Source organism: Oxyura jamaicensis, chromosome 2 (genome assembly GCF_011077185.1).
Source record: "Oxyura jamaicensis isolate SHBP4307 breed ruddy duck chromosome 2, BPBGC_Ojam_1.0, whole genome shotgun sequence".
Lineage (NCBI taxonomy): Eukaryota > Metazoa > Chordata > Aves > Anseriformes > Anatidae > Oxyura > Oxyura jamaicensis.
This window is the reverse complement of record NC_048894.1, coordinates 53,705,512-53,729,574: the sequence shown is the minus strand read 5'-3', so window position 1 is coordinate 53,729,574 and position 24,063 is coordinate 53,705,512. Positions and strand designations below refer to the sequence as shown.

Below are 24,063 nucleotides of genomic sequence, written 5' to 3'. Positions count from 1 at the left end.
TGCATTCTCTTTAGACTTTTATAGTAGACTTTAGACTTTTATAGTATGTAACAACAAAGCAATATTTTAAAATATTTTAAATATTTTAACTTCTCTTGGCAAGACTGCTTCTAAACTCCTCTCTGCAGCTGCATGCCAAATCAGTATTATTTCCTTACCCAAAAGGGACAATTCTTTATTAGTATCCCAAATCCATCACAAATACAAAAAGCTTCAATTCCAGATTATATGTGCCTACCTCCTACTGCAGCTGTATAGTAACTGAAAGACATGGTCAAGACAGAAATCTCTCCCAAAGCATAATTTAGCTATAGATCAGCTCAAATATCAGGATAACTAGAAAATTTATGTCAAGTTGTCTACTTCCAAGATTTTCTGTCACTGGAGCCAGAAATCTTGTAAAACTGCTTCTCAAGTATGTCATACAGTGGACCTCAAAAATTATGGCTTAATGGTTGTCTGATGCTCAGTGCTGCATAACCTTAAGTTAATACAGTGAATGCTTTCCTGACTGTACCCCATAGTAATATCAAACGTCAAGTTATTTTCTTTTCTGAAGGAACAAGAACACTCAGTCTGAATATCCACAGGCTAAATATCCCATCCATTCAAATATTCCTAACAAAGAAAGAAAAAAAAACCTTCATTGCCCCTTCTGGGAGCTGACTTATGTACATTATGTACAACTTTAAGGAGATGAACACTTATGCCTGAAATTTCTGCAGATTTAGTGACTCAGCAGCACAAGTGTCAGTTGGTTAAAACAACTGTATAAAGCATATATTTGCCTAAATTGTTTGATTATGTCTTACATTTTACAAAATGAAGAACAATGATCCTTTTCCCCCCACAGGGGGTACAGTAACATTTACAGAGCAAGCAGTCTATAATCAAAAAAAAAGTCAGGAATTTATATACAACTCAAACAGGTAACAATATTTCTTTTCCCCCTTTGTGGACAGAGCCTCAGGTTGGAAAATGACTGATTCTGAATCATTCAGGCAAGTGCTGGAATAAAATACTGAAGGGAAACATCCTCATGGAGCAAGACAAAGTGGACGATTCTCTTACTTATGATATCTGTAAAGAGAAAAAACACAAATCCAATTTGAAGTACGGCAAATACTTTAAAATGACATCCTCTAGAGAAAGTCACCATAGGAATACAATATTTCTACCATATCCGATACAGGATGCAATTTTAAAGTACATTTTGAAGTAAAGAGGATGACTAGACATATCACCCGGTAGTATTAAAGTCCTTGAAGGTCCATGAAGGATTATTAAGCGTCTATGGAAGCTGATACCAAAAAGGAAATGAGTAACTTGAAGGCATGTAATGCCTTGTAAGACATGTAATATTTTAATTCCATGACTTAATCTTCTCTGGGAACCCTTAGCAGCTGCACTAAACTATAACACAGAGATGTTCTTAGGAGGTCAGAAGTCCTTGGAAAAGGTATGTAGAGTTATCAAAACAGAATATAGAACCCACCCTGCACAGCTACTGCTTAGAAAGAACACACTGTTTCTATGGTTAGAAACACCTGCTGCGTAAAAAGCATTTTGGTATTAGAATTAATTTGATGCTGGACATAAGAAAGTACATGAGGGAAACAATTTTTTAAAAAGTCAGTAAATGCATTTTTCCAGTAGAAACTAAAGCTTTAAGAATTTCCAAAAAAAGAATATATTAACATTCTTAAATACAACAGTTTAACTTCAAAACAAAGATGATAAAAAGACACACATGATCAGTCAGTCCAGATATTCCAACTTGCTACTTTTAAAAGGTCATGACAATGCTTTTTACTGTTTGTTTTTTTTTCTTCTCTTTCCAAAGCACCTAAGGGCTGAAGCCCACTGACTAAACCCAAAAATATTAAAAGTTCTCAAGCACAGTAAAAAATAGCCAAGTTTTAAATTGACAAAAAAGATGTTCTCCTAAGACTACAAGAACAGCAAACATCCCCTCCTTAACTGGAGTTTGCAAACAGAGCTGTTGAACTTACTGCACAAGGCTTTTGTGGGATTGACCTGCTGTCCAGCAAGCAGCTGCTGCAACTTCTTGATGTCTATGCGTGCCTCAGCCATGCTTTCCAGATCTCTGTCTTGAGCAGAGCTTTGACATCCATCCTCTGATGCTGGAAGTGAAAGAACACATCACTTAGTCAAAACATCAGAAGGGATTTCAAAACCTCTAAGGACACACCTGACGATCACCGAACAGTTGATATTCAAAGGGACTGTTTAGTAGCAACAGCAGCGCAAGGAAGCTAAAGCCCAGTTTTCCTACAGATTGTCAACGTTACTGGAAGAGATTCCCCACAACAGGGAATAGACATTGGCCACTTTCCTTTTTAAGGTTTCATTTGACGACTTCAAATGACGACTTGATGCTATTTTATAAGTGCTAAGAGAAGGTAAGTACTATTATCAGCATCACACTTACATAATAAGACCAAACAGTAGGCTCAGGGGAGTCATTATCGCTCTCTACAACTACGTCAAAGGAGTTTGTGGCAGGGTGGGAATCAGTCTCTTTTCCCAAGCAACAAGCAATAAGACCAAAGGAAATGGCTTCAAGTTGCACCAAGGGAGATTTATATTGGATATTAGGAAAAAATTCTTCACTGAAAGGGTTGTGAGGCATTGGAACAGGCTGCCCAGGGAAGTAGTTGAGTCACCCACCCTGGAGGTATTCAAACGACATGTGGATGTGGTTCACAGGGACATGGTTTAGTGGGAGACCTGGCAGTGCTAGGTTAACACTTGGATCTTTAAGGTCTTTTCTAATCTAAATGGTTCTGTGATTCTGTAAAACAGACACAAGAGGCAAGAAACAAGGAAACTTACCCCAGGGAGGATTTCCCAAGTTTTTAAAGTGTGTTGTTACAGATACCAAATCAGTTTCTATTTTTAAATTCATTTCTCCATTCAAGTTTGCTTCAATCACCTGCAATACAATCAATTTTAGGAAAGACACTTCTGCACTGCAGAATTACAAAGGAATAAAGTGCTCCTCTGTTCAAGGTTCCAGAAGTGCTTCAATGCCTTCAAAAGCTCAACTGCACTTCTTGAACGTGGTTCAAACATCTGAATGCTCAGCTACAAAATACATTTCTCATCATTTGTGTGTGAATGATCCCACACCATCTTTCCTGAAATTACGGCGAGAGAAATTCAATCACTCTCCAGTACTTTTAGAACAAGTACTGGCTTTCGAAAGTTCATGTGCTGGACAAAGCCTTTAGAAATAAGAGACTGAAATTGCAGATGAACATTACTGCATTCCCTTCCAGGTTCTCAACAAACAGAAACGCACATACACAGTCCATACAATACACACAGAAAATGGGATGAACCAAGAGCTGATCTGCAGCTGCTTTCCCAGACTTAAGAACAGACAACAGCTGCACCAGAGCAATGACTCCAAGCAGTACTACGGACTGCTAGAAAACCTGGAAAAATGCTGAAAGCCTTCAAATTCTATCCTGACAAAGCATCCTATCAGAAGACGACTATGTATGATCTTATATGAATCCCAGGCAAATCAGAGGATTCCTAATGCACATCTAAGCACTTCACTTTTGTGATCAGAAGAATTCTCAATAGTTTATAGAAGCTCACAAGACAACCAGAATTACCCATGGAATGGGAGATGCCCACAGATGAATGCTCCCACACAATGACCAATTACTATTTGAAAGACCTTCTAAAAGCCCTTTTTGTAGCTCTGATCTTGACCATATTTACTACCAGGATCTATGCATCTAGCATAAATATTTCTGACACTTTTTTTTTGTTGTTCTTTAATAACAGAAAAGCATGTACAGGACGCAAGTACTTTACCATCTCCCTTAGAGCTATCAAAACTACTTCCCAGAGATTTACTTATTTTTGACTAAAAATATATTCTGGAGCATGAGGTAAGGAATTTAGGAACACGGTTATGCCAGTGTTAATATGCTACCTCTTCTGAGTGTTGCTATCCTGTGTGCACTGCTTTGCTGTAAGCATGTACACTGAGGATATTGGGGAGGGGGGAGGGAGTACACTCAGAGGCTTACAAACGAAAGGAGTTTGAAATGCTTTACTCTTCTATTTGCATGATGATTGCCATTTGCAAAATTGCCAGAAAGCCATTGTTAGTTTTTCAACCCTTCCAAGCCTTGTAAGACTAAGACCTACCCAATTTCAGGATTCTCAGTTTACAAAAATATTCCTATTTATCAAAATTGTTACAAACCAAACCAAACTATTCCAAAGCTCTATACCTACTTACTCCCTTTAATGCCAGTAAATTCTGGTGACTGAGAGCAATTAAATTAATTTTAAGAAAATCCCTTTTCACACCAACTGCAATGGGCTTCTTCCAGTGGAAGGTCCACCAGCCCTCCAGAAACCCAGGGTGGGCTGAAAGCTCCCCATGTCAGAATCTAAAGAATGGGTTGACATCCATGAGCCATGAGAAGGATTTCCTCTAAATCATAGCTCAAGTTCACCAAAAGGTCATTTTAACAGACATGTAACACAAAACTCACTTAATAGGCATTTCTTTAAAGAAATCACCTGGAAAGTCTCCAGCTAGCTTCATGAAAGATGACAATTTCTTTCCAGATGTAAAGAGTGGCTTGCAGCAACACTATTATCAGGTTCTTTCTGGAATTAGTACAAAGAGCACCATATTCTACGAGGCCCAGGACAAACTTTTCAGCATCAGTCCTAAAATAAATCCCACCAATCACTTCAACCCTTGCACAATCTTCAGGTACGTTTACTTCAACATCTGACCCATCCAAAAATAAAATGTAACACAGGGGCACCAATTTGGGCAACAGGGAAAAGTACTACATCCAAGATAAAATGACATCTGTAGGACAAAGACTTGAAGTGTCTTAACTTACAATGGTATGGCTGAGATTCTTCATTCTCTCCACAACACTCTTCATTGTTTTCAGTGCTGGTAGGTAAATACTGACCTAAGAAGACACAAGAACTGCATTCACACCAATATTTCATGTGTGAATGGGATGCAATGCCTTCATTTCTCCCTTGCAATGTCTCCCTTAGACTCCTGAGTTATGCATTGAGTGCACAGAGCACAATATTTAACTAAAATCAGCAAGCAATCCAGGAACGGAACTCTTTCCCGTTATACCAACAGGGCATCACTATTCTAATTGCTTCAGACACACTATCTCAAGTCTGTGTTCAAAGTAAAGCACAGACTATTTCTGCAGATCAGATTCTCACATGAACCCGCTAAAAGTTAGTATAGCCAATCAGTTTTGAAACTGCGTCAGTGTAAATCTGAAGTAACAGAATAAAATGCATAAAGTTTCTACTGTGCCATATGTCTTCAAAATTGAAATAATCTTAGCTGTAGAGGTAACACATCCATACCCTCTAACAGTAACTCATTTGTACAAAGACCTTCCCTTGCAATTCTGCTAGAAGTCAAAAAGAATATAGAAAGAATATATAAAAAACAAGAGGAAACATATACATCCAACTCTGCCAGGTAGGCCATAAATTACAGATATAACAAAATATTTGGGCTACTTGGTACCTAAGCAGTTGATCATATGAAGAAATCATAAACCTATGTGTTTTATGCTCCTGTCTAAAGCTATGCAAGTCCTTTGCTCCTCCCCTGTCCCACCCTGAATATCACAGCAACAACTGGTAACCACCTGCTCTGTTTTCAGAGGTTCCGAGCTCTCTTTGTCAAGATGGAAGCCATGTCCCATACCTCTCCAAACAACTAGCTTCCATCCTTCCCTTTTCTGCTCTGTCTCCTCTCCAAAACCCACTGGCAGTATACTCCACCTCAGTAGCCACCTCCCCACTCCACAGTGAATATAAAAACAGAGGCTTACATCAAAGTCTGGAATATTGGGCTCCCTGAAGTCATTCCATAATCTTCTGGGAATAACCCTCACAGGAATGTCATGTGTCACAATCCTACTGCTGCTTGATAAGGATGGCTTGAGGGAGAGAGGATGCTCTTGAAGTTAAAAACAGGACTTGAATTCTGAATCCAAGTTTTTCAGATCCAGTCTAGGAAATACTAGAACCAAGTGTCTCAGACACCCAGTTCCAATTTTCCACAGCTTCCACAGGTCCCCTATTACGCAGGCTTCACTTTTGAATAAGGATGAAGTTGCAAGTCATTGCTATCTATGTGCTATCCTTCAAGTAAACAGGGAAGCCGTGTTAAAATCAACAAAAAATCTGAAGTGCAGTTTGAAATTGAATAGCATGACAAGCAAAAACAAAACAAAGAGCCAAAAATACACTAAAACCTCCTGCACCTAGAGGCTTCAATGAGAAGGTAATCATCCACAGAAAATTTAGAAGATGAATAGAGAAAAGGTAGCAAGTGACAAAGACATTATAAAAAGGTGTCTCAATCACATGGCTTTCATTCTTCCACCTCTTCTTTGTCTTTTGGAAAACACAAAGCTGGTTCTGCGTGCTACCAGCCATGATGACAGGAAATGCCAGTAAAATGGAAAATGGCAAGATTTTTCTTTCGTTTTCTAGAGTTACACCAAAGCTACCAAAGTTTTTACTTAATAATGATGATAAAAGCATTGTTGCACTTACTAGCTCCACAGAAACTTTGAGACAAGGACAGTGTTTGTTAGTCAACTTGATCTTCACTGCCTTCGCACTCTGGGCAGTTTTTAATGCTCTCGACAGATTCTCAGGTGTGAGCTCTAAATAGATTTCATTGTGATCCGCAGCTACTCCTTCCATCTGAAATTCATCAAAGAAATTCCCCTGCAAGTTTTAAAAGTTGTGAAATAAAGCAAATTAAAAAAAAAAAAAAAGGAAACAAAAAAAAAAAAAAAAAAGAAAGAAAAAAGGTAAATGAAGTGGGGCAAGTTTGACTTAACATACCTTAACTTTAGAACCACATGCTTACAGCAGGTTTCCCCTGCCCAGCACCACATGCAGGAATCAATACAGGCTGTGTAAGAACGAAGGCCCATTTCTTCAGAGCTAAACCTATTAACTTCAGACCCTGCCCCAACACACATAGGTTGTCAAAACATGGGGTATGAGGGATGGGTTACGCTCAACTGTTTCCAGTTCTGGGCAGGATCTTGTGGGCCACCACGCACTGAAGCCTTACAAAGAAGTGACAACCTAGGAAAAGCGGTGTCTAGTCAGAAACACTGGGCCTGTACAACTTAAAGGCAGTGTTGCAAAACAGAGCACACTGAAAGACCTGAGACACCTAGGGTAAGGACTACAGTTAGAATCAACTTGTAAAAAGGACCCAACTACATGCTGTGGTTCGCAATGACATGTGGTTATTCAACTCCCCCATGCTTACCTGGCACAGCTCACACCACATGCTGACCCCTCCATTTGCTACTTTATCGCAGAGGATGAAATACAGCTTGCTCGCAGTGAGACGCAGCGTGCAGGTCTTCGCTAACTTGGCGATCGTGTTAACTACACCTGGTGAGGGAAGGGGAACGTTACAGCAGAAACTGCTTCGCGCCAGGTACCTCAGTGGCAGGGGATAAGCCTTCACTCCCCAGAATCACATCTCCTGCTACTAGAAACGTCGAAGGCAAGAGGGGGAAGAAAACAACCTCACGCTGCCTCCCCCCCGCGAGTAAAGGCCCCTGGATGGAGCCACGGCCTGGGCCTCAACGCGCCCGCAAAGGGGCCGGCGCGCACAGCCCTCCCTCTTCCTCCCCTCCTCGGGTAAGGCTGGCCGAGGTCACCGCCGACCCGGCTCAATCACCCCGACACACTCACGGCTGAAGTTGTTGAGGCAGGCGAGATCCACGATCTTAGCCCGAAAACGCATGGCAGCGCCAGCCGCCGCCCGCCTCCGGCAGCGCGGCCCAAGGCGGGGCCGAGGCGGCCCCGGGCGCGGCCTGACGCGAGGGGCGGGGGGAAAGGAGGGCTCGGGGAGGTCCCGGGGCGGGGCTCGTCACGAAGCAATCCCCTCGACTAATCGGTAAATCCAAATATCTGGATGGTTCCTCAGCCCGGCTGTCTTTGAGGAATTTTCTTCAAGTGCCAGGGGGCGCCCTGCAGCAGAAAATAGGAGTAACCCCACCCTCACGCCCTGCCGTGGAAGGGCCAGGCTCAGAGTCTGCCTCTAGGTGTAATAGTCTTCCAAACCTTAAGTGATGACAAGGGAAAAAAGCAACAGTCATGTAAGAAAGTAGTAACCCTAAACATAATCCTAACCAGAAATGTAACTCTAAACCTAATCCTCTCAACCTAAACCTGAACCCTAAGCCTAATGATAACCATAACCCAAAACTTCAACATTATCTGTAACCCTAAACCTAACTGTAAATCCTAACCCTGAAACCAACATTTAACTTAATGGCTAACCATAAACTTAAGCCTAAAATTAACCTAGGAAACTAAAGCTAAAACTAAACCTAACACTAACTCAAACCCTAACCCCAACCCTAGCCACTAATCCTAACCCTTACACCTAAACCTAATCCTAACCCTAGCCTTAGCCTGAACCCAAATGCCTAACCCTAACCCCAAACCCTAATGCTAAACCTCAGCCTAAACCTAAACATATCCCAAACCACCAAACCTATCCATAACACTTATGCCTAACCCTAACCCAGGACACTAACCCAAGCCATAACACTAGTGGCTAAACCTAATCCTAACCCCAACTCAATCCTAACCCTAACTGTAAACCTAAAACTAACTAAACCCTAGCTAAACCGGGAAACTACAGGCCTGTCAGTTTGACCTCAGTGCCAGGGAAGCTCATGGAGCAGATTATCTCGAAAGTCATCACGCAGCACTTGCAGGGAAAGCAGGCGATCAGGCCCAGTCAGCATGGGTTTATGAAGGGGAGGTCCTGCTTGACGAACCTGATCTCCTTCTATGACAAGGTGACACGGTAAGTGGATGAGGGAAAGGCTGTGGATGTGGTCTACCTTGACTTCAGCAAGGCTTTTGACACCGTTTCCCACAGCATTCTCCTCAAGAAACTGGCTGCTCTTGGCTTGGACTGGCGCACGCTTCGTTGGGTTAGAAACTGGCTGGATAGCCGGGCCCAAAGAGTCGTGGTAAATGGAGTCAAATCCAGTTGGAGGCTGGTCACTAGTGGCGTTCCCCAGGGCTCGGTACTGGGGCCGGTCCTCTTCAATATCTTCATTGATGATCTGGATGAGGGCATTGAGTGCACCCTCAGTAAGTTTGCAGATGACACTAAGTTAGGTACGTGTGTCGATCTGCTCGAGGGTAGGAAGGCTCTGCAGGAGGATCTGGAGAAGCTGGACCGATGGGCCGAGGTCAACTGCATGAAGTTCAACAAGGCCAAGTGCCGGGTTCTGCACCTGGGGCGCAATAACCCCAAGCAGAGCTCCAGGCTGGGAGATGAGTGGTTGGAGAGCTGCCAGGCAGAGAAGGACCTGGGAGTGATGGTTGATAGTCGGCTGAGTATGAGCCAGCAGTGTGCTCAGGTGGCCAAGAAGGCCAACAGCATCCTGGCCTGTATAAGAAACAGTGTGACCAGCAGGGCTAGGGAGGTGATCGTCCCCCTGTACTCGGCTCTGGTGAGGCCGCACCTCAAGTACTGCATTCAGTTTTGGGCCCCTCGCTACAAGAAGGACATGGAGGTGCTCAGGCAAGTCCAGAGAAGGGCTATGAAGCTGGTGAGGGGCCTGGAGAACAAGTCTTATGAGGAGCGGCAGAGGGAGCTGGGCTTGTTCAGCCTGGAGAAAAGGAGGCTCAGGGGTGACCTTATCGCTCTCTACAGGTACCTCAAGGGAGGCTGTAGCAAGGTGGCGTTTGGTCTGTTCTCCCACGTGCCTGGTGACAGGACGAGGGGGAATGGGCTTAAGTTGTGCCAGGGGAGTTTTAGGTTGGATGTTAGGAAGAACTTCGTTACCGAAAGGGTTGTTAGACACTGGAACGGGCTGCCCAGGGAAGTGGTTGAGTCACCATCCCTGGAGGTCTTTAAAAGACGTTTAGATGTAGAGCTTAGGGATATGGTTTAGTGGGGACTGTTAGTGTTAGGTCAGAGGTTGGACTTGATGATCTTGAGGTCTCTTCCAACCTAGAAAATTCTGTGATTCTGTAAACCCTAACCCTAACTGTAGACCTGAATCCTAACACTAGTACTAAACCTAAACCCCAACCTCAACCCTAACTCAAAACCTAATGGCTAACCCTAACCGTAACAGAATCACAGAATGGTTGAGGTTGGAAGGGACCTCTGGATGTCATCTAGTCCAACCTCCCTGTTCAAGCAAGGACACCTAGAGCATGTTGCACAGGGTCGCGTCTGGGTGGGGTTTGAATATCTCCAGAGAAGGAGACTCCACAACCTCTCTGGGCAACCTGTTCCAGTGCTCTGTCACCTCACAGCAAATAAGTTTTTCCTCATATTCAGTTGGAACTTCCTGTGTTTCAGTTTGTTGTACTCTCTCCAGGAGTTCCATGTCTCTCTTGTACTGGGGAGTCCAGAACTGGACATGTAACCATAACATTATATCAGGACAATGGCTTAAGCATGTACCAAGGAGACCAACAAAGCTGGTGAAGGGAATGAAAACCAAAACGTATGAAGAGAGCCTGAAGGAACTGGGGCTGTTTAGTCTGGAGAAAAGGAGGAAGACCTCATCACTTTCTAACTATATCCTCTGTTTCCTCATGAAGTTCAACAAGGCCAAGTGCAAAAGCCTGCACCTGGGTCAGGGCAATCCCAAGCACACATACAAGCTGGGCAGAGAATGCATTAGGAGCAACCCTGTGGAGAAGGGCTCAACATCAGCCAGCAATATGCACTTGCAGTCCAGAAGGCCAACCGTATCCTGGGCTCCATCAAAAGAAGTGCAACTAGTAGGTTGAGGGAGATGATTCTTCCCCTCTACTCTGCATTTGTGAGACACCACCTAAAGTACTGTGTTCATCTGTGGGACCCCCACCATAAGAAGGACATGGCCATATTGGAGTCCAGAGGAGGGCCACAAAAACAATCAGAGGGCTGCAACACCTATCCTATGAAGACAGGCTGAGAGAGTTGGGGTTGTTCAGCCTGGAGAAGAGAAGGCTCTGGGGAGACCTTATAGCAGCCTTACAGTACTTAAAGTGGGCCTACAGGAAAGCAAGACTCTTTGTCAGGGAGTGTAGTGATAGGGGTAATATATTTAAACTAAAAGAAGGGAAATTTAGATTAGATATTAGGAAGAAATTATTTGCTCTGAGCGTGGCGAGGCACTGGAACAGGTTGCCCAGAGAAGTCCTGGGTGTCCCATCCCTGGAAGTGTTCAAGGCCAGGTTGGATGGAGCAATCCTGAGCAACCTGATCCTAGAGCAAGCTGTGGAGGTCTAGTGGAAGGTGTCCTAGGAAGGAAGCTAGAAGAAAGAACCAGGTGGTCTTTCAGGTCCCTTCCAACACAAACCATTCTATGATTCTGTAACTGCATGAAAGCTTGCTTAGGTCTCATTTCTCAGGTGACAAGTGATAGGACATGAGGCAACAGCCTCAGGTTGAACCAGGGGAGGTTTAGATTGGAGATCAGGAAGAATCTCTTCACGGAAAGGGTGGTTAGGTGTTGGAACAGGCTGCCCAGGGAGGCAGTGGAGCCACCACCCCTGGAGGTATTTAAGAGAAAATTGCTTAGAAATATGTTTTAGCAGTAGAGTTGCAGTTAGGTGGATGGTTGGATTTGATCTTGAAGATCTTCTCTAACCTCAATGACTCTATGACTCAATAATTCTATGACACTAACCCTAACTTTAATCTTAAAACTAAACCTACCCAAACCATAAAATCTAAATTAAATAAACTAGACCCTAATCCTAAATTAGTGTTTTCCTAAAAGCATTTTTTTTCCTAAAAGCAAAAACATAACTCTACCCTTAATCCTCACCCTAAACTCAAACTCTTCTCCTAGGCTTAACCTATCCATAACCCTAGCCATAAATCTAACCCTAATCACTACACCTAACCCTAACCCCTAAGCACTAACATTATACCTTAACACTAACCCAAATCCTAATCCTAAACATAACCCAAAATACCAGCCCTATCCATAGCCCTAAACCTAACCATAAACCCTAACCCTGATGACTAACCCTAACACTAACCCAGGACCCTAACCCTAACTTGAGCAAGCCTAACTAAACCTAACCATAAACTCTAAACCTAGTCCTACCCTAACCCTATGTCTCGTTTTTGGCTGGGATAGAGTTAATTTTCTTCACAGAGGCTCACACAATGCCATGTTTTGGATTTTTGATGAAAAAAGTGGTGATAAAACATGATGATGTTTTTAGTTCTTACAGAGCAGCAGTTACACAGAGCCAAGGACTTTTCTGCTTCTTACGCTCTCCTGCCAACAAAGAGTTTGGGGGTGCACAATCTGGGAAGTAACGGAACCAAGACAGCTGACCCCAACTTTTGTTGCTCCTAGTACATCCCCTAAAAGTATTCAGGCCCACTTTTACAGCTCTGGTTGGAGACGAAGCAATTAGTGCCCAGCTTCTAGGCAGAACTGTTAACTCTTTCCTTGCAGAGCAGGTAAGGCAGAGCACGGCAAAGTGGTTAACACATTCCTCACACACACAGTTCAGTGCACTTAAAGACCCAGAAGGTTTCTCCAGTCTCAGTTCAATGGATGCAGATGCTGCTCTCCCCATATGCAGGTCTAGCCTGTGGTGAGGCTGAATATGTATTCCAGAGATGTAGATACACACACAAAGTCAGCCACAGTAGACCAACACAGACAGAGCTGTGCCTTTACAAGGAAACTGAAACAGCATTCCTATAAATATGAGCACAGATAGTAAAGCCATTTTCCCCCTTTCATCAGGATTTAAGAATCCTGTTGATAACATACACAAACCTTCACTCTCTAGATTTACACACACAACACATTCACAGACCTTTCAAATATTAACGTGGGCTCTAAGTCTGACAGATAATCATGACTTATCTGTTACCTTAAAAGCTGGTTGATTAAACTCTCTAAGACTCAGTTTGGAGTTTTAGAAAGCTGGCATTTTTTAATTGCAGCACTGAACACATAGGGGATTACTCCACCTAGTGTATGCACGAGTTGCTCAACAACGAAGGCTATATGCAATTAGAATAGACATATTCAGTAGCTTTCCAATAAATAACATATTCATACTATTTCCCAGAACTCATTAAAATATGTAAACGTCCCTGACACATGAGCATTTGTTTCTGCTGGTGGTCTTCTGGGGTCTTCTGGTGGTCATCAGTAGTCTTCCTCACTGCTTTCACTAGTTAAACCCAGTTCTTGCACATGCTCTTTCTTATCTCTGTTCTTTCTTATCTTATTGTTTCAGCTTAGGCATGTATACTAAGCTAAGTCATTTACACATCCCAGAATATATGCACTGCATGAATTTCTCACCTAATCTTCTGAAATATCCTCCAGGGTCATCACACAAATCTGTATTGTTAAAGCTGACTAATTAGCAAGTAACATAGCACCAGAGATACAAAGTTTCTAAACTTCTTTCAATCTAACTATACATAGTAAAGGCTTGGCCTATCTGTTCATAAAACATTTCAGATTCCAGTCCATTGTTCTATTAGGGAAAAAAATATTTGTTCTTTTGGCTCAGTATCAACCAAGTCATCAGCTCAGACCTTCGGTGTTTCCAGATGCAGGTCTCCTCTTACTCACCAGTTTGAAGGTCATTAGCAAATTACATGTATACATAGGACTCAAATTAACAACAGAATAATGCTTTGTTTTTCTTTTTCTTTTTTATTAAACTGTCTTTATGTCAACCTGCAGGGGTGGTGGCGGTGGTGTGCCTGCAGAGTTGAACCACTCAGAGATAGACTTTTCTCAGTATGGTAGATCTGAGTGCACCATCAGGCCTTAATTGCACTGATGTCCCTCACAATGGATCTTCATCCACCTGCCTCTGACCTCATCTCCTCAAATCAACACTCTAGTTATTTCCGCTTCAGTCTCCTAGATTGACCTTTTAACCTACTTTGTCACCCAGTCATGTCAGCCCCATTGCCTGCTGACCTCATCTCTGTCTCCAGTCCTGTCTCCCTGATGGACCATGGACCCATAGGCCTGTGTTGTAGCTGTTTCCTGACCTGCCTCTGGCTGCATCTCTCATTGCTTCTGACTGGACTCCTGGATCTGGGTGGCTCCTGGACCTCGTTCACTACCTTGGCTGGGTCTGTTCATGAAAAGTTCTCTTAGTATTCCACTCTGCCCACCATATTCAGATGCTTCAGGACTGTGCCCTGGTCAGTAAGAGCACTGCCTGTGGTGCTCTTGGGCATATGGCACATTCCTTGGGCATGTGGCACATTCTCCTTTGTGGAGCAGCCTTGCTCTTGATGCTTCCTATCAGTGGCACAGAGTGAAAAGAATAAGAGGTGATGATTGGAATTGGAAATTAGGGTAACAAAAATTAAAGCAAGGTCCAGGAGAGGGGAAGGTAATAAACCTGACTACAAGAATCTCTAAATATTATCCATTCACACCCATTCTCTCATAACGTCATTCAATCACATCCTCATATCCATGCACCCAAAAAGGATGTTGGTGAATGAGTCCGCCCACCCAAGCACATAGACCCCAGAGTCTGCCTCCAGCAGTAAGCAGCCAGACACCTATACATCCCCCCACATCAGAACAGAGTATGCCTCAGCCAGAGAAAGAAATTCAAAGCTAGCACTGGAGATAAGAGAGTCTGCGCCAATGAGGTAAAGCGCATTGACAGAAAAATATACAAACCAGCCAACTGTTGGCCCACAACGGATTGTCCTTATCCCTTATCTGTCTGTTTTCCCACACTTGTTGCTCCCTCTGCAGATTACCTAGGTCAATCCTCTTCCCCACCTGTGGTTTCTCCCCTCGTCATCCAGTGGGACAGGGAAGATAATTGAATAGAAATCATGAGCTCTATAAACAAGAACTGGGAGCCTGCAGCTCAAGAAAGAACTGGGAAACTGCTGAGAGGAGCAAGAAACAACCTGGTCCTCAGGTGCCAAAAACAGTTACAAGAACCAGAAGACACTGTGAAGTGTATGCTGCTACTGACAATTCTGTTGAAACCTGTGTCTGCAAAGTACTCCTTAAGCTGGAAACAACAGTTTTCTCAGCGTGTTATTTAAAAAGACAAACAAGAACATAATGGTGTTTGCTTCTTTTATTACGAAAGATATAAAAACGCAGAATGTAGTGAATTTAGAAATTGAAACTTTTTCTGGACCAACATTCTATTTACATATACAAAATTCCCCAAGTGGAACAATATCAAATGTAAAAAACACATTATCAGAATATACCATATATTTACAAGTTCAGAGACTTCATATCTCTGTTACTATATACGCGGTTGTTACACAAGAGGTCAATTCCAACATGCTTTACGCAAGTATTTTAAATTAAGCAGATGAGACTACTCAAGTAAAATAAAACAAACTGGCCAAAGCTTGCCATCTGAACAACAACTTTATAAATATAGTACAAAATAACAGAGCAAAGTTTTCAGCCAGGCTCTATCTTCTGTTGTAGCAAAATGCTCGCACTCCAAGGTGATTGAAGAAAAGCAATGGAAATAGCTACTGGTTATTATTGACATCAAACGAGAAACCTCTCAAACATCAAAAACATAATGGCTTTTAGATCACTGATGAGTCATTAGGAAAAGCAAGCATTTTTATTCCTTTTTATATTCTCCCCTCAAACAGAAAATACAAACAAAGTAGTTAAGCCACCACTGTGTATTGTATTTAACTGGAACCAATTACTGCTTAGTAAAATAAGGCACTTCTTCCTTTAGACCAATACATTTCCCTAGGTTTTAGTGTAGCTCCATTTTACACAGAGAAGTGATTTCAGCTAAGACACTTGTGACAGCAGAAGGGATGCTGTTAAGAACTGTTGCTCTCCAAGCATTGATGGCTTCAACGATACCTACTGGATTGCTTGAACCCAAGTCACACAGTGAATATACGGCTGCCAGCTGCACACCCCAGGGAACATCTGCAGAAAGTTAACACAAATCAGCTTCTAGAAATTTGAATATGCAATAATTCTGAGAAGAAACACGAAGCTAAAGAAACCATTAGTTCAAGAATTGGAATACTAACATTTTTTGGGGGGATGTCTGAAACCTGAAAGTAGCAAGATGATGACCTTCACAAAAACTCTGTAGCATTTCATTTTATAATAGCATTTTCCAGTTTTCTGATTTCAGAAGATTTTCAGTATTCAAAGGGCAAAAAAGATTTGACTATTCAGTGATTTTACTCTAGTTCTAGTACCATCTGATCAAGATGGTATGAAAATAGTCAGGTTTACACAGAGACTGAAACAGACACTTAAAGATGTGTCTCTTCCACTTACATGGAAAAGCCTCAGATTGAAAGGCAGAGTAGCTATAGGAGTGGTTCAATACAACTCCCTAGCATCAACCCATGCTTCACTGCAAAATTTACTTAATATGCAGAATAACTTAGCAATGCAAATGCTGCTTTTCTTGCCCCACTTGGTCTCAGTCAGGAACTTAGAACATCTTGCAGCCCCCTGTCTCCAAATACAACAATCTTGCTAGTAGCAAACCCCAGCACGAACTGTTCAGGTAATAAATTAACTATTCCTGCTTATGCCAAGATCACACACTAAATTCTCAGAAGCAGCTGGTACACTGTTAGGTGAAACAGCATAATTTCATGTTGGCTGAAACTACCTCAGAGTTGTTTCCTGCCTGAAAGAGAAAGTAAAAGACAGGCTTCATTAACTTTGGAAGGGCCAAGGACTCAAACTGAAACCTGTTTGTTCTTTTCTACACTAACATAAAACTGCACAAAGCAGGCTGTTTTGGCATTCTTGACCTAATTTGCGTGTTTTGTTTATGCTGGCAGAAATTCACATTGCAGATTTCATGCTGAAGTTCCTCTAAATAGACATTACCTTCCTCTTTTGCATGATGTACAAACAGTGCAATTACAGAACTAATATTCTTCACAGCAGAAATGTAACCTTCCTTCAAACCTATTTGGCCCAATCGACCTGAAAGATTTAAAAAAAGGGAAAAAAAAAAAAAAGGTTACTATGTATCTGAGGTTTAGACAATCAACTTCCTAAATTTTACGTTCACCACCTGTTAAAATGCCAACATAAAATCCAAATTTGAATTGCAACTGCCTACAACTGCTACTGTTATCATATTTGTCTTGGGACCATCAGCATTTTTCATCAGAGTGATAAAACCTCCTGCAGGTTTACAATTTTTAAGAGTAAAACTCAAAGAAGGCAACTTCTGTTTAACAAGCAGTATTATGTAACTTACATACCAAAAACATCTATCTGAAACCAAAGTTTATCTGTTTATCCTGAATGCCACCTAGATACCAAATAAAAGATTTTACCTTAAAATCACATCAAGAGGTATTATGTTACGCATAGTCTTATTTTATATACTTCGCTAAAAGCATATATAGCTACAAATAACTTATTTTTAAATAGATAAAACAATAATATTTACTACCATGAAATCATAGTAACATCTCATAACTTAAATATATGATTTTCACAGGCTGACAAATAGTATCTGCATAAGACTGAAACAGTTTTGCTTTTTAAGGTGAAATTTTTTGAAGAAAGTTAAAAATCCAAAAAATGCAAAAATGCTTCAAGTCATTTTCCAGGCAAACTGACGCTTTTAAAGGTCATATATAAACCAGAAATTCAATCATGAATTTAGATTACTTACCAATTAGCCTGAGTGTCAATGCAATAACACTATCAGGAATAGACTGCGCAGTTTCATGCTCTTTTCTCTTCTTTACCCACTTATCCATAGAAGGCCAAAGCACTTTGCTGTGAATAAATTAATTAAAAAATCTGATACTGCATGAAGGGTTGCACAGAATATTTATACAGAAACAAACGCAAATGATTCTTTCATTTACTGTGTATTTGTGTAACTCCACTTGAATGTTGAATTCACCTTCAGGCGAAACTAGTAACACTACAAGCATCTACAAGTCTCAGTTATTTAAAGATTGTTTTACACCCAAACATTACAAGCTAAATTGCTGGAGGAATCGTTCCCGTTCAGAATATTATTTCTGTCCATCTTCCATTTCCTTGCAACTTTCTGCATCTCTACATAAAATCAAGAGGTTGCTTCACTAACTTACATGTGTATGGAACCACACTTCTTTCAAATGTTACATGAGTCATACATTTTCTATGACTGAAAATTAACAGTTTGTTTGTTATAAGTAGGATCTGGTGCTTGTTTTTAAATCTGAATGGACTTGAGACAAGTCCTTGAAATTTTGAGACCATCTTTAAAATTATGCTGATAGACTTAGTTATCATTAGTACAACTTCACACAATCAACTCTGAATGACTTCACCTTTCACTGAACCTAGAATACATTTTTAAAGTATTCCACTAAAAATAACTTCTGTATCAAGGCTTTTAACGATTCTAATACGTTTTTCACATTTACTTCATATTCAACAATTAGATTATGTAGTTGTTAAACCAATGCCTTATTTTGAAGATTCTAGCTTATAGAGCATCTACATACAAAATAGGGGTTGTCAGATCAGTGTACACGTCAAATTGCAGTCTTTCAAACCAAGTTAAATATGTCAGCAGGTTATGCATTGGACTGAAGTGTTCAAAGAAAATGTAAGCCACTGGGTCGACGTATTATAATGGTTTTAGAATTGAAATCAGTCTGAAATCAGGATAGTGTAATAGTGAAGTGCAACCATACTCCTTTTCAACACTGAAGTAGTGTTGTTCACAGATCAAAAGTTCCACCCCCATTTTTTAGTGACTGAAAAAGAAAAGCTTTTTAAAAAAATAATACTAAATTCAGAGGAAAACAACTATGTTGCTCACTTGACAAACAGTACATCTCAAAATCTTTCACAATAGTTCACATATAACTATTTTAAAAGCAACTCCTTATTAGAAAGGTTCTAACAGGACTAATTTCTTGAATTAGTACTCCAATATCCTCCATTTGCTCACTCATCTTAAAATATGGCAGACAAACACAGCAGTCTAGGCCTCACCAGGTTACAAAACCTTCTTTTCTAAGTACGTATGCAAGATTTCCTTATGTTAAAAGCTAAGCTGCAATGTTTCAAATTCGAAAAAAAAGCACAGAAAGATGTCTGAAGGAGCTGCTTGCCACAATACCTTATGACGTTGTCATGTGTCCAATCCCACTTCAGGTTAGTGCAGAGTAGATCAATAGCAAATATGTACTGCCAAGCATCTTCACTCAGATCTTCTCCATATCGTTCACTCTTATGAAATTCTACTTTGGGACATGACTGCATTTCTAAAAGCAGGTTCGAGATCATAATACCTGCATCTAAAGATGAACTCTGGAATTACAGAAGGTAATTACTTTAATGCATGAAAAGTTACCAACCCAGAACTGCACTCTTTACAAATATTAGATTCTGACCGTCCATAGCAGCATTGGAGTTCACCTTACAACACAAATTCAACTTTAAGCTAGTATTAACAGAAGCAAACAAATAAAAAAGTACACAGAACTAAAATCTTCAAGTACTCAGTATCCATCTTGATGATTTTAGAAAAAGCAGAGTTTGGGAAAACAAACACAAACTCTACACCCATTCTCTTCTCTGCTCCCACAGTTTGGGGATTTTTGTTTCTCTTGATGAAACTTTAAAGTCAGAAGAGCCCTTTTACAATGCAAGAAGATTATATCAGTCCTGCTCATTTCTGAGATTTTTTTAAACAATGCTGAATTTTTTTACTGATTATTGCTCAGTAGGGGGTAATTTCCAAGCAAGCACTTGCAATAGCTGAGGTAATAAGAACTGAAAACACATCACATAAAACAATTCTGCTAATTAAACAGCTAAGGTAAACAAGGACATTTAAAGACAAACATCTTTCACAGACCTGAAGTATTAAGAAAAAAGTCTAGGCTTATAACACAAACACAGTGGCTGCTCAAATTACTTTCCCAGTATGGACCATATACTTCGCAAACTGCAATTGTGTAAATCACTAAAATTGGTATACTTTAACCAAGAACTAAATCCCTATGCTACATGAGCTTTACTTTCACACAGAATAATCTTACAAAAAAGTCACAAGCATCTTGATACAACAGACAGTCAACCACAAGCAACTTGAAAATTGTCCCCGTACGTCCATCTAGGTAAATATCACAAAGGGCAATGGCAGCAGCTCTGATCAACAGATGATCCTGAGGTTCTTCTCCCCAGCTGCAGCAGCTCTCATGTTTTCTAAGAGCTCCAAGCAATAGCTTGAGGGTAGCAGGAGTGTACAGAACAATTACTGAGGTACACTTACGTGCATCTCTATTGGAATAAGATTGAAAGTGATAACCTAATAAAATGGAGAGTACAACTTCTTTGCTAAACAAGGATTGCAGTACTGCGTAACTCTGAACACCAGAGCTTAATGTTACATCCCAACAAAAAAGAAACATCTACAAATATATGCCCTCTTAGCTCACCCCACTGTAAGCCTGCAGCAAATCTGAGGGTTTATATGTGCTGTAATTCCACTGGTACCACATTAAATTCAGGGCCAGTACAAAGCAAATCAAAACAGGAAAAAAAAAAGGTTTTCCAGTGAGTACACCTAAAGGCCATGCTGATTACCACAAGCCTAGCTGTAGTCCCCAAGACTACTGCATCAAAAGAAGTGTGGTGTGCAGGCTAAGAGAGGTGATTCTCCCTCTCTACTCTGCTCTTGTGAGACCCCACCTGCCACTTGTAGGACTGTGTTCAGCTTTGGGACCCCCAGTACAAGGGCATGGGCCTATTAGAACAAGTGCAGAGGAGGGCCACAAAGATTGACCAAAGGGCTGGAATACCTCTCCTATAAAGACAGGCTGAGGGAGTTGGGGTTGTTCAGCCTGAAGAAGGCTCCAGGGAGACGACACTGCAGCCTTCAAGTACCTAAAGGGTACCAACAAGAAAGCAGGAGAGGGACTCTTTGTCAGGGAGTGTAATGATAGGACAAGGAGTAATGGCTTTAAGCTCAAAAAGGGGAGATTTACATCAGATGGAAGAAATTCTTTACTCAGAGGGTGGTGAGGCAATGGAAAAGGTTGCCCACAGAAGCTGTGGATGCTCCGTTCCTGGAAGTGTTCAAGGCCAGGCTTTGAGCAACCTGGTCTAGTGAAAGGTGTCCCTGCTCATGGCAGGGGTGCTGGAATTAGATGATCTTTAAGGTCCCTTCCAATCCAAACCATTCTATGATTCTAAACCAGAAATTGAGCAGTATGCTAGGATTTAGAATAGAAGAGCTTCAGAAGAGATTCAGACAATTTTGTTCAGCTTGTATTTTACAGAACTATAGTTCTTCCATCAAGCAAGCCTGACATATTGGTCTCCAAAACTAGCAGGGCACTAGCTTTCCAGAAAACACGCAAGCTTGCCATACAAACTCCTTATCCAGGAGCAAAGTTTCTCCAGCTTTCCATCTGTATGATAAAAATTTGCCCCTGCTGATACAAAGGATGTTCCAATTTTTCCTCTTTGCAAGATCCCTTTTAGGATAGTAATATGTACCTGCTTAAAACTAACAGAAATTACACAACTCATCCAAGATCACACGAAAGTCCTGGCCTCAAAGACTTGAGGTCAAATTCCTAGAGTCCTTAGGTCCTAAGAATTGGTCATTCTTCTACCACTACTGCAGTTTTGCACTGTGTCAACTGCTTATGAAATACTGTAAAATGGTCATTTACACTCTACATCACAGAAAGATCACGAGTAAGATGAGACAGACTCATCTTGAAAATAACTGTGATAAATAATTATCAATTATACAAGGGACTACAAAAGACAGACAATCCCAATATGTATTTTTTTTTAATTAAAATAAAATAAACAACCAGAAAACATGATAAAAAACAACACAAAGCAAAACAAAAAAAAATGACCTCAAGAAACATTAAAATCACAGTTCCATGTAGTGATACAACTCCCTTGTCCAAGAGTACTCCAGTCAGAAGTTCAAAAATAATAAAAACACTTCAAGTGTTTACTAGAGGTATTATTTAAGAGGGGAAACAAAAAAGTGTTGTGTTCTAATATGGTTTAGACAACCACAGGAAGATAGCCTTAAGTATCGTTAGTTGTGCAATAGTATAGGCTCCATGGGAGATCCACGGAGCATCTTCACAGCCTGCATCAGAAGATTCTTGATTTGATACAGCCAGCCAGGGAACCAAAACAGACAAAAGCTGATATTGACAGTGAAAGCAGAAATTACCTGCTCCCAGCTGAGATAAGTGCTGAGACAGGCCAGGACATCGTCATTTGCACTCTTCCTGATAATTAATTGCATGGCTTTGTTAATTGCACCTTCGAATAAAAATATGTCAGGCCATATGTTTGTGATGAATAAAATCAATTTCACAGCATCTGGAAAGCCTAAGAAAAAAATAGAGAGAGCAACGTAAGTTGTTAACATACAAAAAAAAAAATACACTGAGACACCAAAAGCCAGTAAGCCAGTACACTCTACAGCAAGGAGAGAAGGCACAGAAGTTATGTAAAAACTGCAGCCCAGTAAGGTGGAATCATACTAGTACACCTCAGTCCTGATATTAAATAATGGAGGAGAGGGGAAAACATACAACCAAATGAAAAAACAAACAAGCAAACCAAAACACCTTCTCCACTGTAAGTCATTTTTTCTCTTTCCAAAAAGAATGTTTTAGTAAGTCAGGCATGGTTTCACTGGACTTGGCTGTGTAACAACAGTGCGCGTGGTCCTTTCTCTTTATTCTTACTGCACTTTAGTTCACTAACGAGAGCGGTCTTGGCGCACAAAAACTGGATTTTACAATGACTTTAAACTGGAAGATGCACTCTGGAATCCCACCTGATACAATCCAACTACAAATGAATACTCATATCACTGGATTAAACTAGAGCTAGTCCAAAAGAAAAAGAAAAAGAAAAAGAAAAAAAAAAAAAAGATGGACAGGAAACCAATAGAACAGATGATGCACTGACTGTTTATAGTCAATTCAGCAATTGTGTAGCTCAAATATAGCTCACTTGTGTTACCAAACAAAGGGGAAAACTTTAAAACGAATGCATTAGTAATCAAAATAAAATAATTGAATTGAAAAAAAAAGGGGGAAAAACCTTCAAGATGTGTTTACAACTGTTCACATTCTAAATAAAATAAAATAAAACCACAGAAAATCCACAACAGGAATTTAAACAATTCAAAGTATACAACAGAAAATCATTCAGAGTCTGCATTTAACAGAGTTTTAAAGAAGTTCAGATTGTTGGTTCCTTTTTCTTTTCTTCTTAAAAATCAGATGTGTTTTATGAGTCAGTGCGTGCTCAGTAACAACAGTAGTAAACAAAAAGTACAAAGTTTTCTGGAATCACAATATCATTTTGGAGATGGCAGGGCAAAAATGAAAGTATAGAGGATCAGAAAGTAAGTATTTGTTTGAAAAATGAGTGGACTACTAAGAGCACAGGTGATCACCAAGCTGAGAGAGAGATGTAGACAACTGTGAGACAGGAAATTTCTTCTATAACAGACTATATTTTTGCAGTATAGAAAAATAGTCCAAGGAAAATGTGCATTTCACAGGAAGATTTTCTTTGTTCATTTGCCTTTACAAACCTAATCATTCTGGAACAATACAGCAAAGACAGACAAAATGTTCAAGATACAAGACCACCAAGACACACACTGTACCTTCTTTAAGTAAGCTATAGCAGAAGAGGCGGGCTCTTTCCAAATCTCCCAGCTGTCGACAAGTTCCTGTATAGACTCGACAAAGAGCCTGGTTGAAATTGTAATTTGAGGCTGTTTTCTGAGCCTTGAGTTTATTGAGAATAGCATGCAGCAACGACTCAGCTAAATGCTATAAGGCACAAGAACAGTTGTTAGACTGCACTATATTTGAGAATATTCAATAGCATTATAGCAGTATGACAAGAGAACTGTTTGTAAGAACATTGTTTGCATCCACATAAGAACACACATCATTAAGTCATAGGCAACAAGCAAATG

At 40.7% G+C, this 24,063-nt stretch overlaps 2 protein-coding genes across 4 annotated transcripts in view; both read right to left on the bottom strand.

Annotated features, from left to right (window-relative positions):
• Positions 1–7,923, bottom strand: HUS1 (HUS1 checkpoint clamp component). The gene is made up of 8 exons (XM_035316760.1): positions 7,783–7,923; positions 7,349–7,476; positions 6,613–6,789; positions 5,883–5,990; positions 4,908–4,982; positions 2,857–2,956; positions 2,013–2,144; positions 1–1,080 (listed from the first exon to the last, which is right to left on the bottom strand). Exons 1-8 carry the CDS (start codon positions 7,832–7,834, stop codon positions 998–1,000), a joined length of 855 nt encoding a protein of 284 aa, XP_035172651.1. The 5' UTR covers positions 7,835–7,923; the 3' UTR covers positions 1–997.
• Positions 7,924–15,153: 7,230 nt separating this feature from the next.
• Positions 15,154–24,063, bottom strand: part of ICE1 (interactor of little elongation complex ELL subunit 1) — a 35,563-nt gene continuing 26,653 nt past the window's right edge. For all 3 annotated transcript variants that reach the window (XM_035316733.1, XM_035316731.1, XM_035316732.1), the window contains 6 exons: positions 23,746–23,914; positions 22,288–22,448; positions 19,195–19,385; positions 17,743–17,849; positions 16,941–17,039; positions 15,154–16,010 (listed from right to left, as the gene is read on the bottom strand). In XM_035316733.1, the coding sequence (XP_035172624.1) occupies positions 15,829–16,010; positions 16,941–17,039; positions 17,743–17,849; positions 19,195–19,385; positions 22,288–22,448; positions 23,746–23,914 (909 nt within the window). In that variant the 3' untranslated portion in view covers positions 15,154–15,828. The remainder of the gene's footprint in view (positions 16,011–16,940; positions 17,040–17,742; positions 17,850–19,194; positions 19,386–22,287; positions 22,449–23,745; positions 23,915–24,063) is intronic.

Bases quoted from the DNA above. Each gene is read 5' to 3' on its own strand.
- HUS1 (XM_035316760.1), bottom strand. From the start codon at position 7,834: ATGCGTTTTCGGGCTAAGATCGTGGATCTCGCCTGCCTCAACAACTTC. The intron at 7,477-7,782 runs GTGAGTGTGTCG...TTCCCTCACCAG, and splicing joins CTGCCTCAACAACTTCAGCC to GTGTAGTTAACACGATCGCC. The intron at 6,790-7,348 runs GTAAGCATGGGG...TAAAACTTGCAG, and splicing joins TGTGGTGTGAGCTGTGCCAG to GGGAATTTCTTTGATGAATT.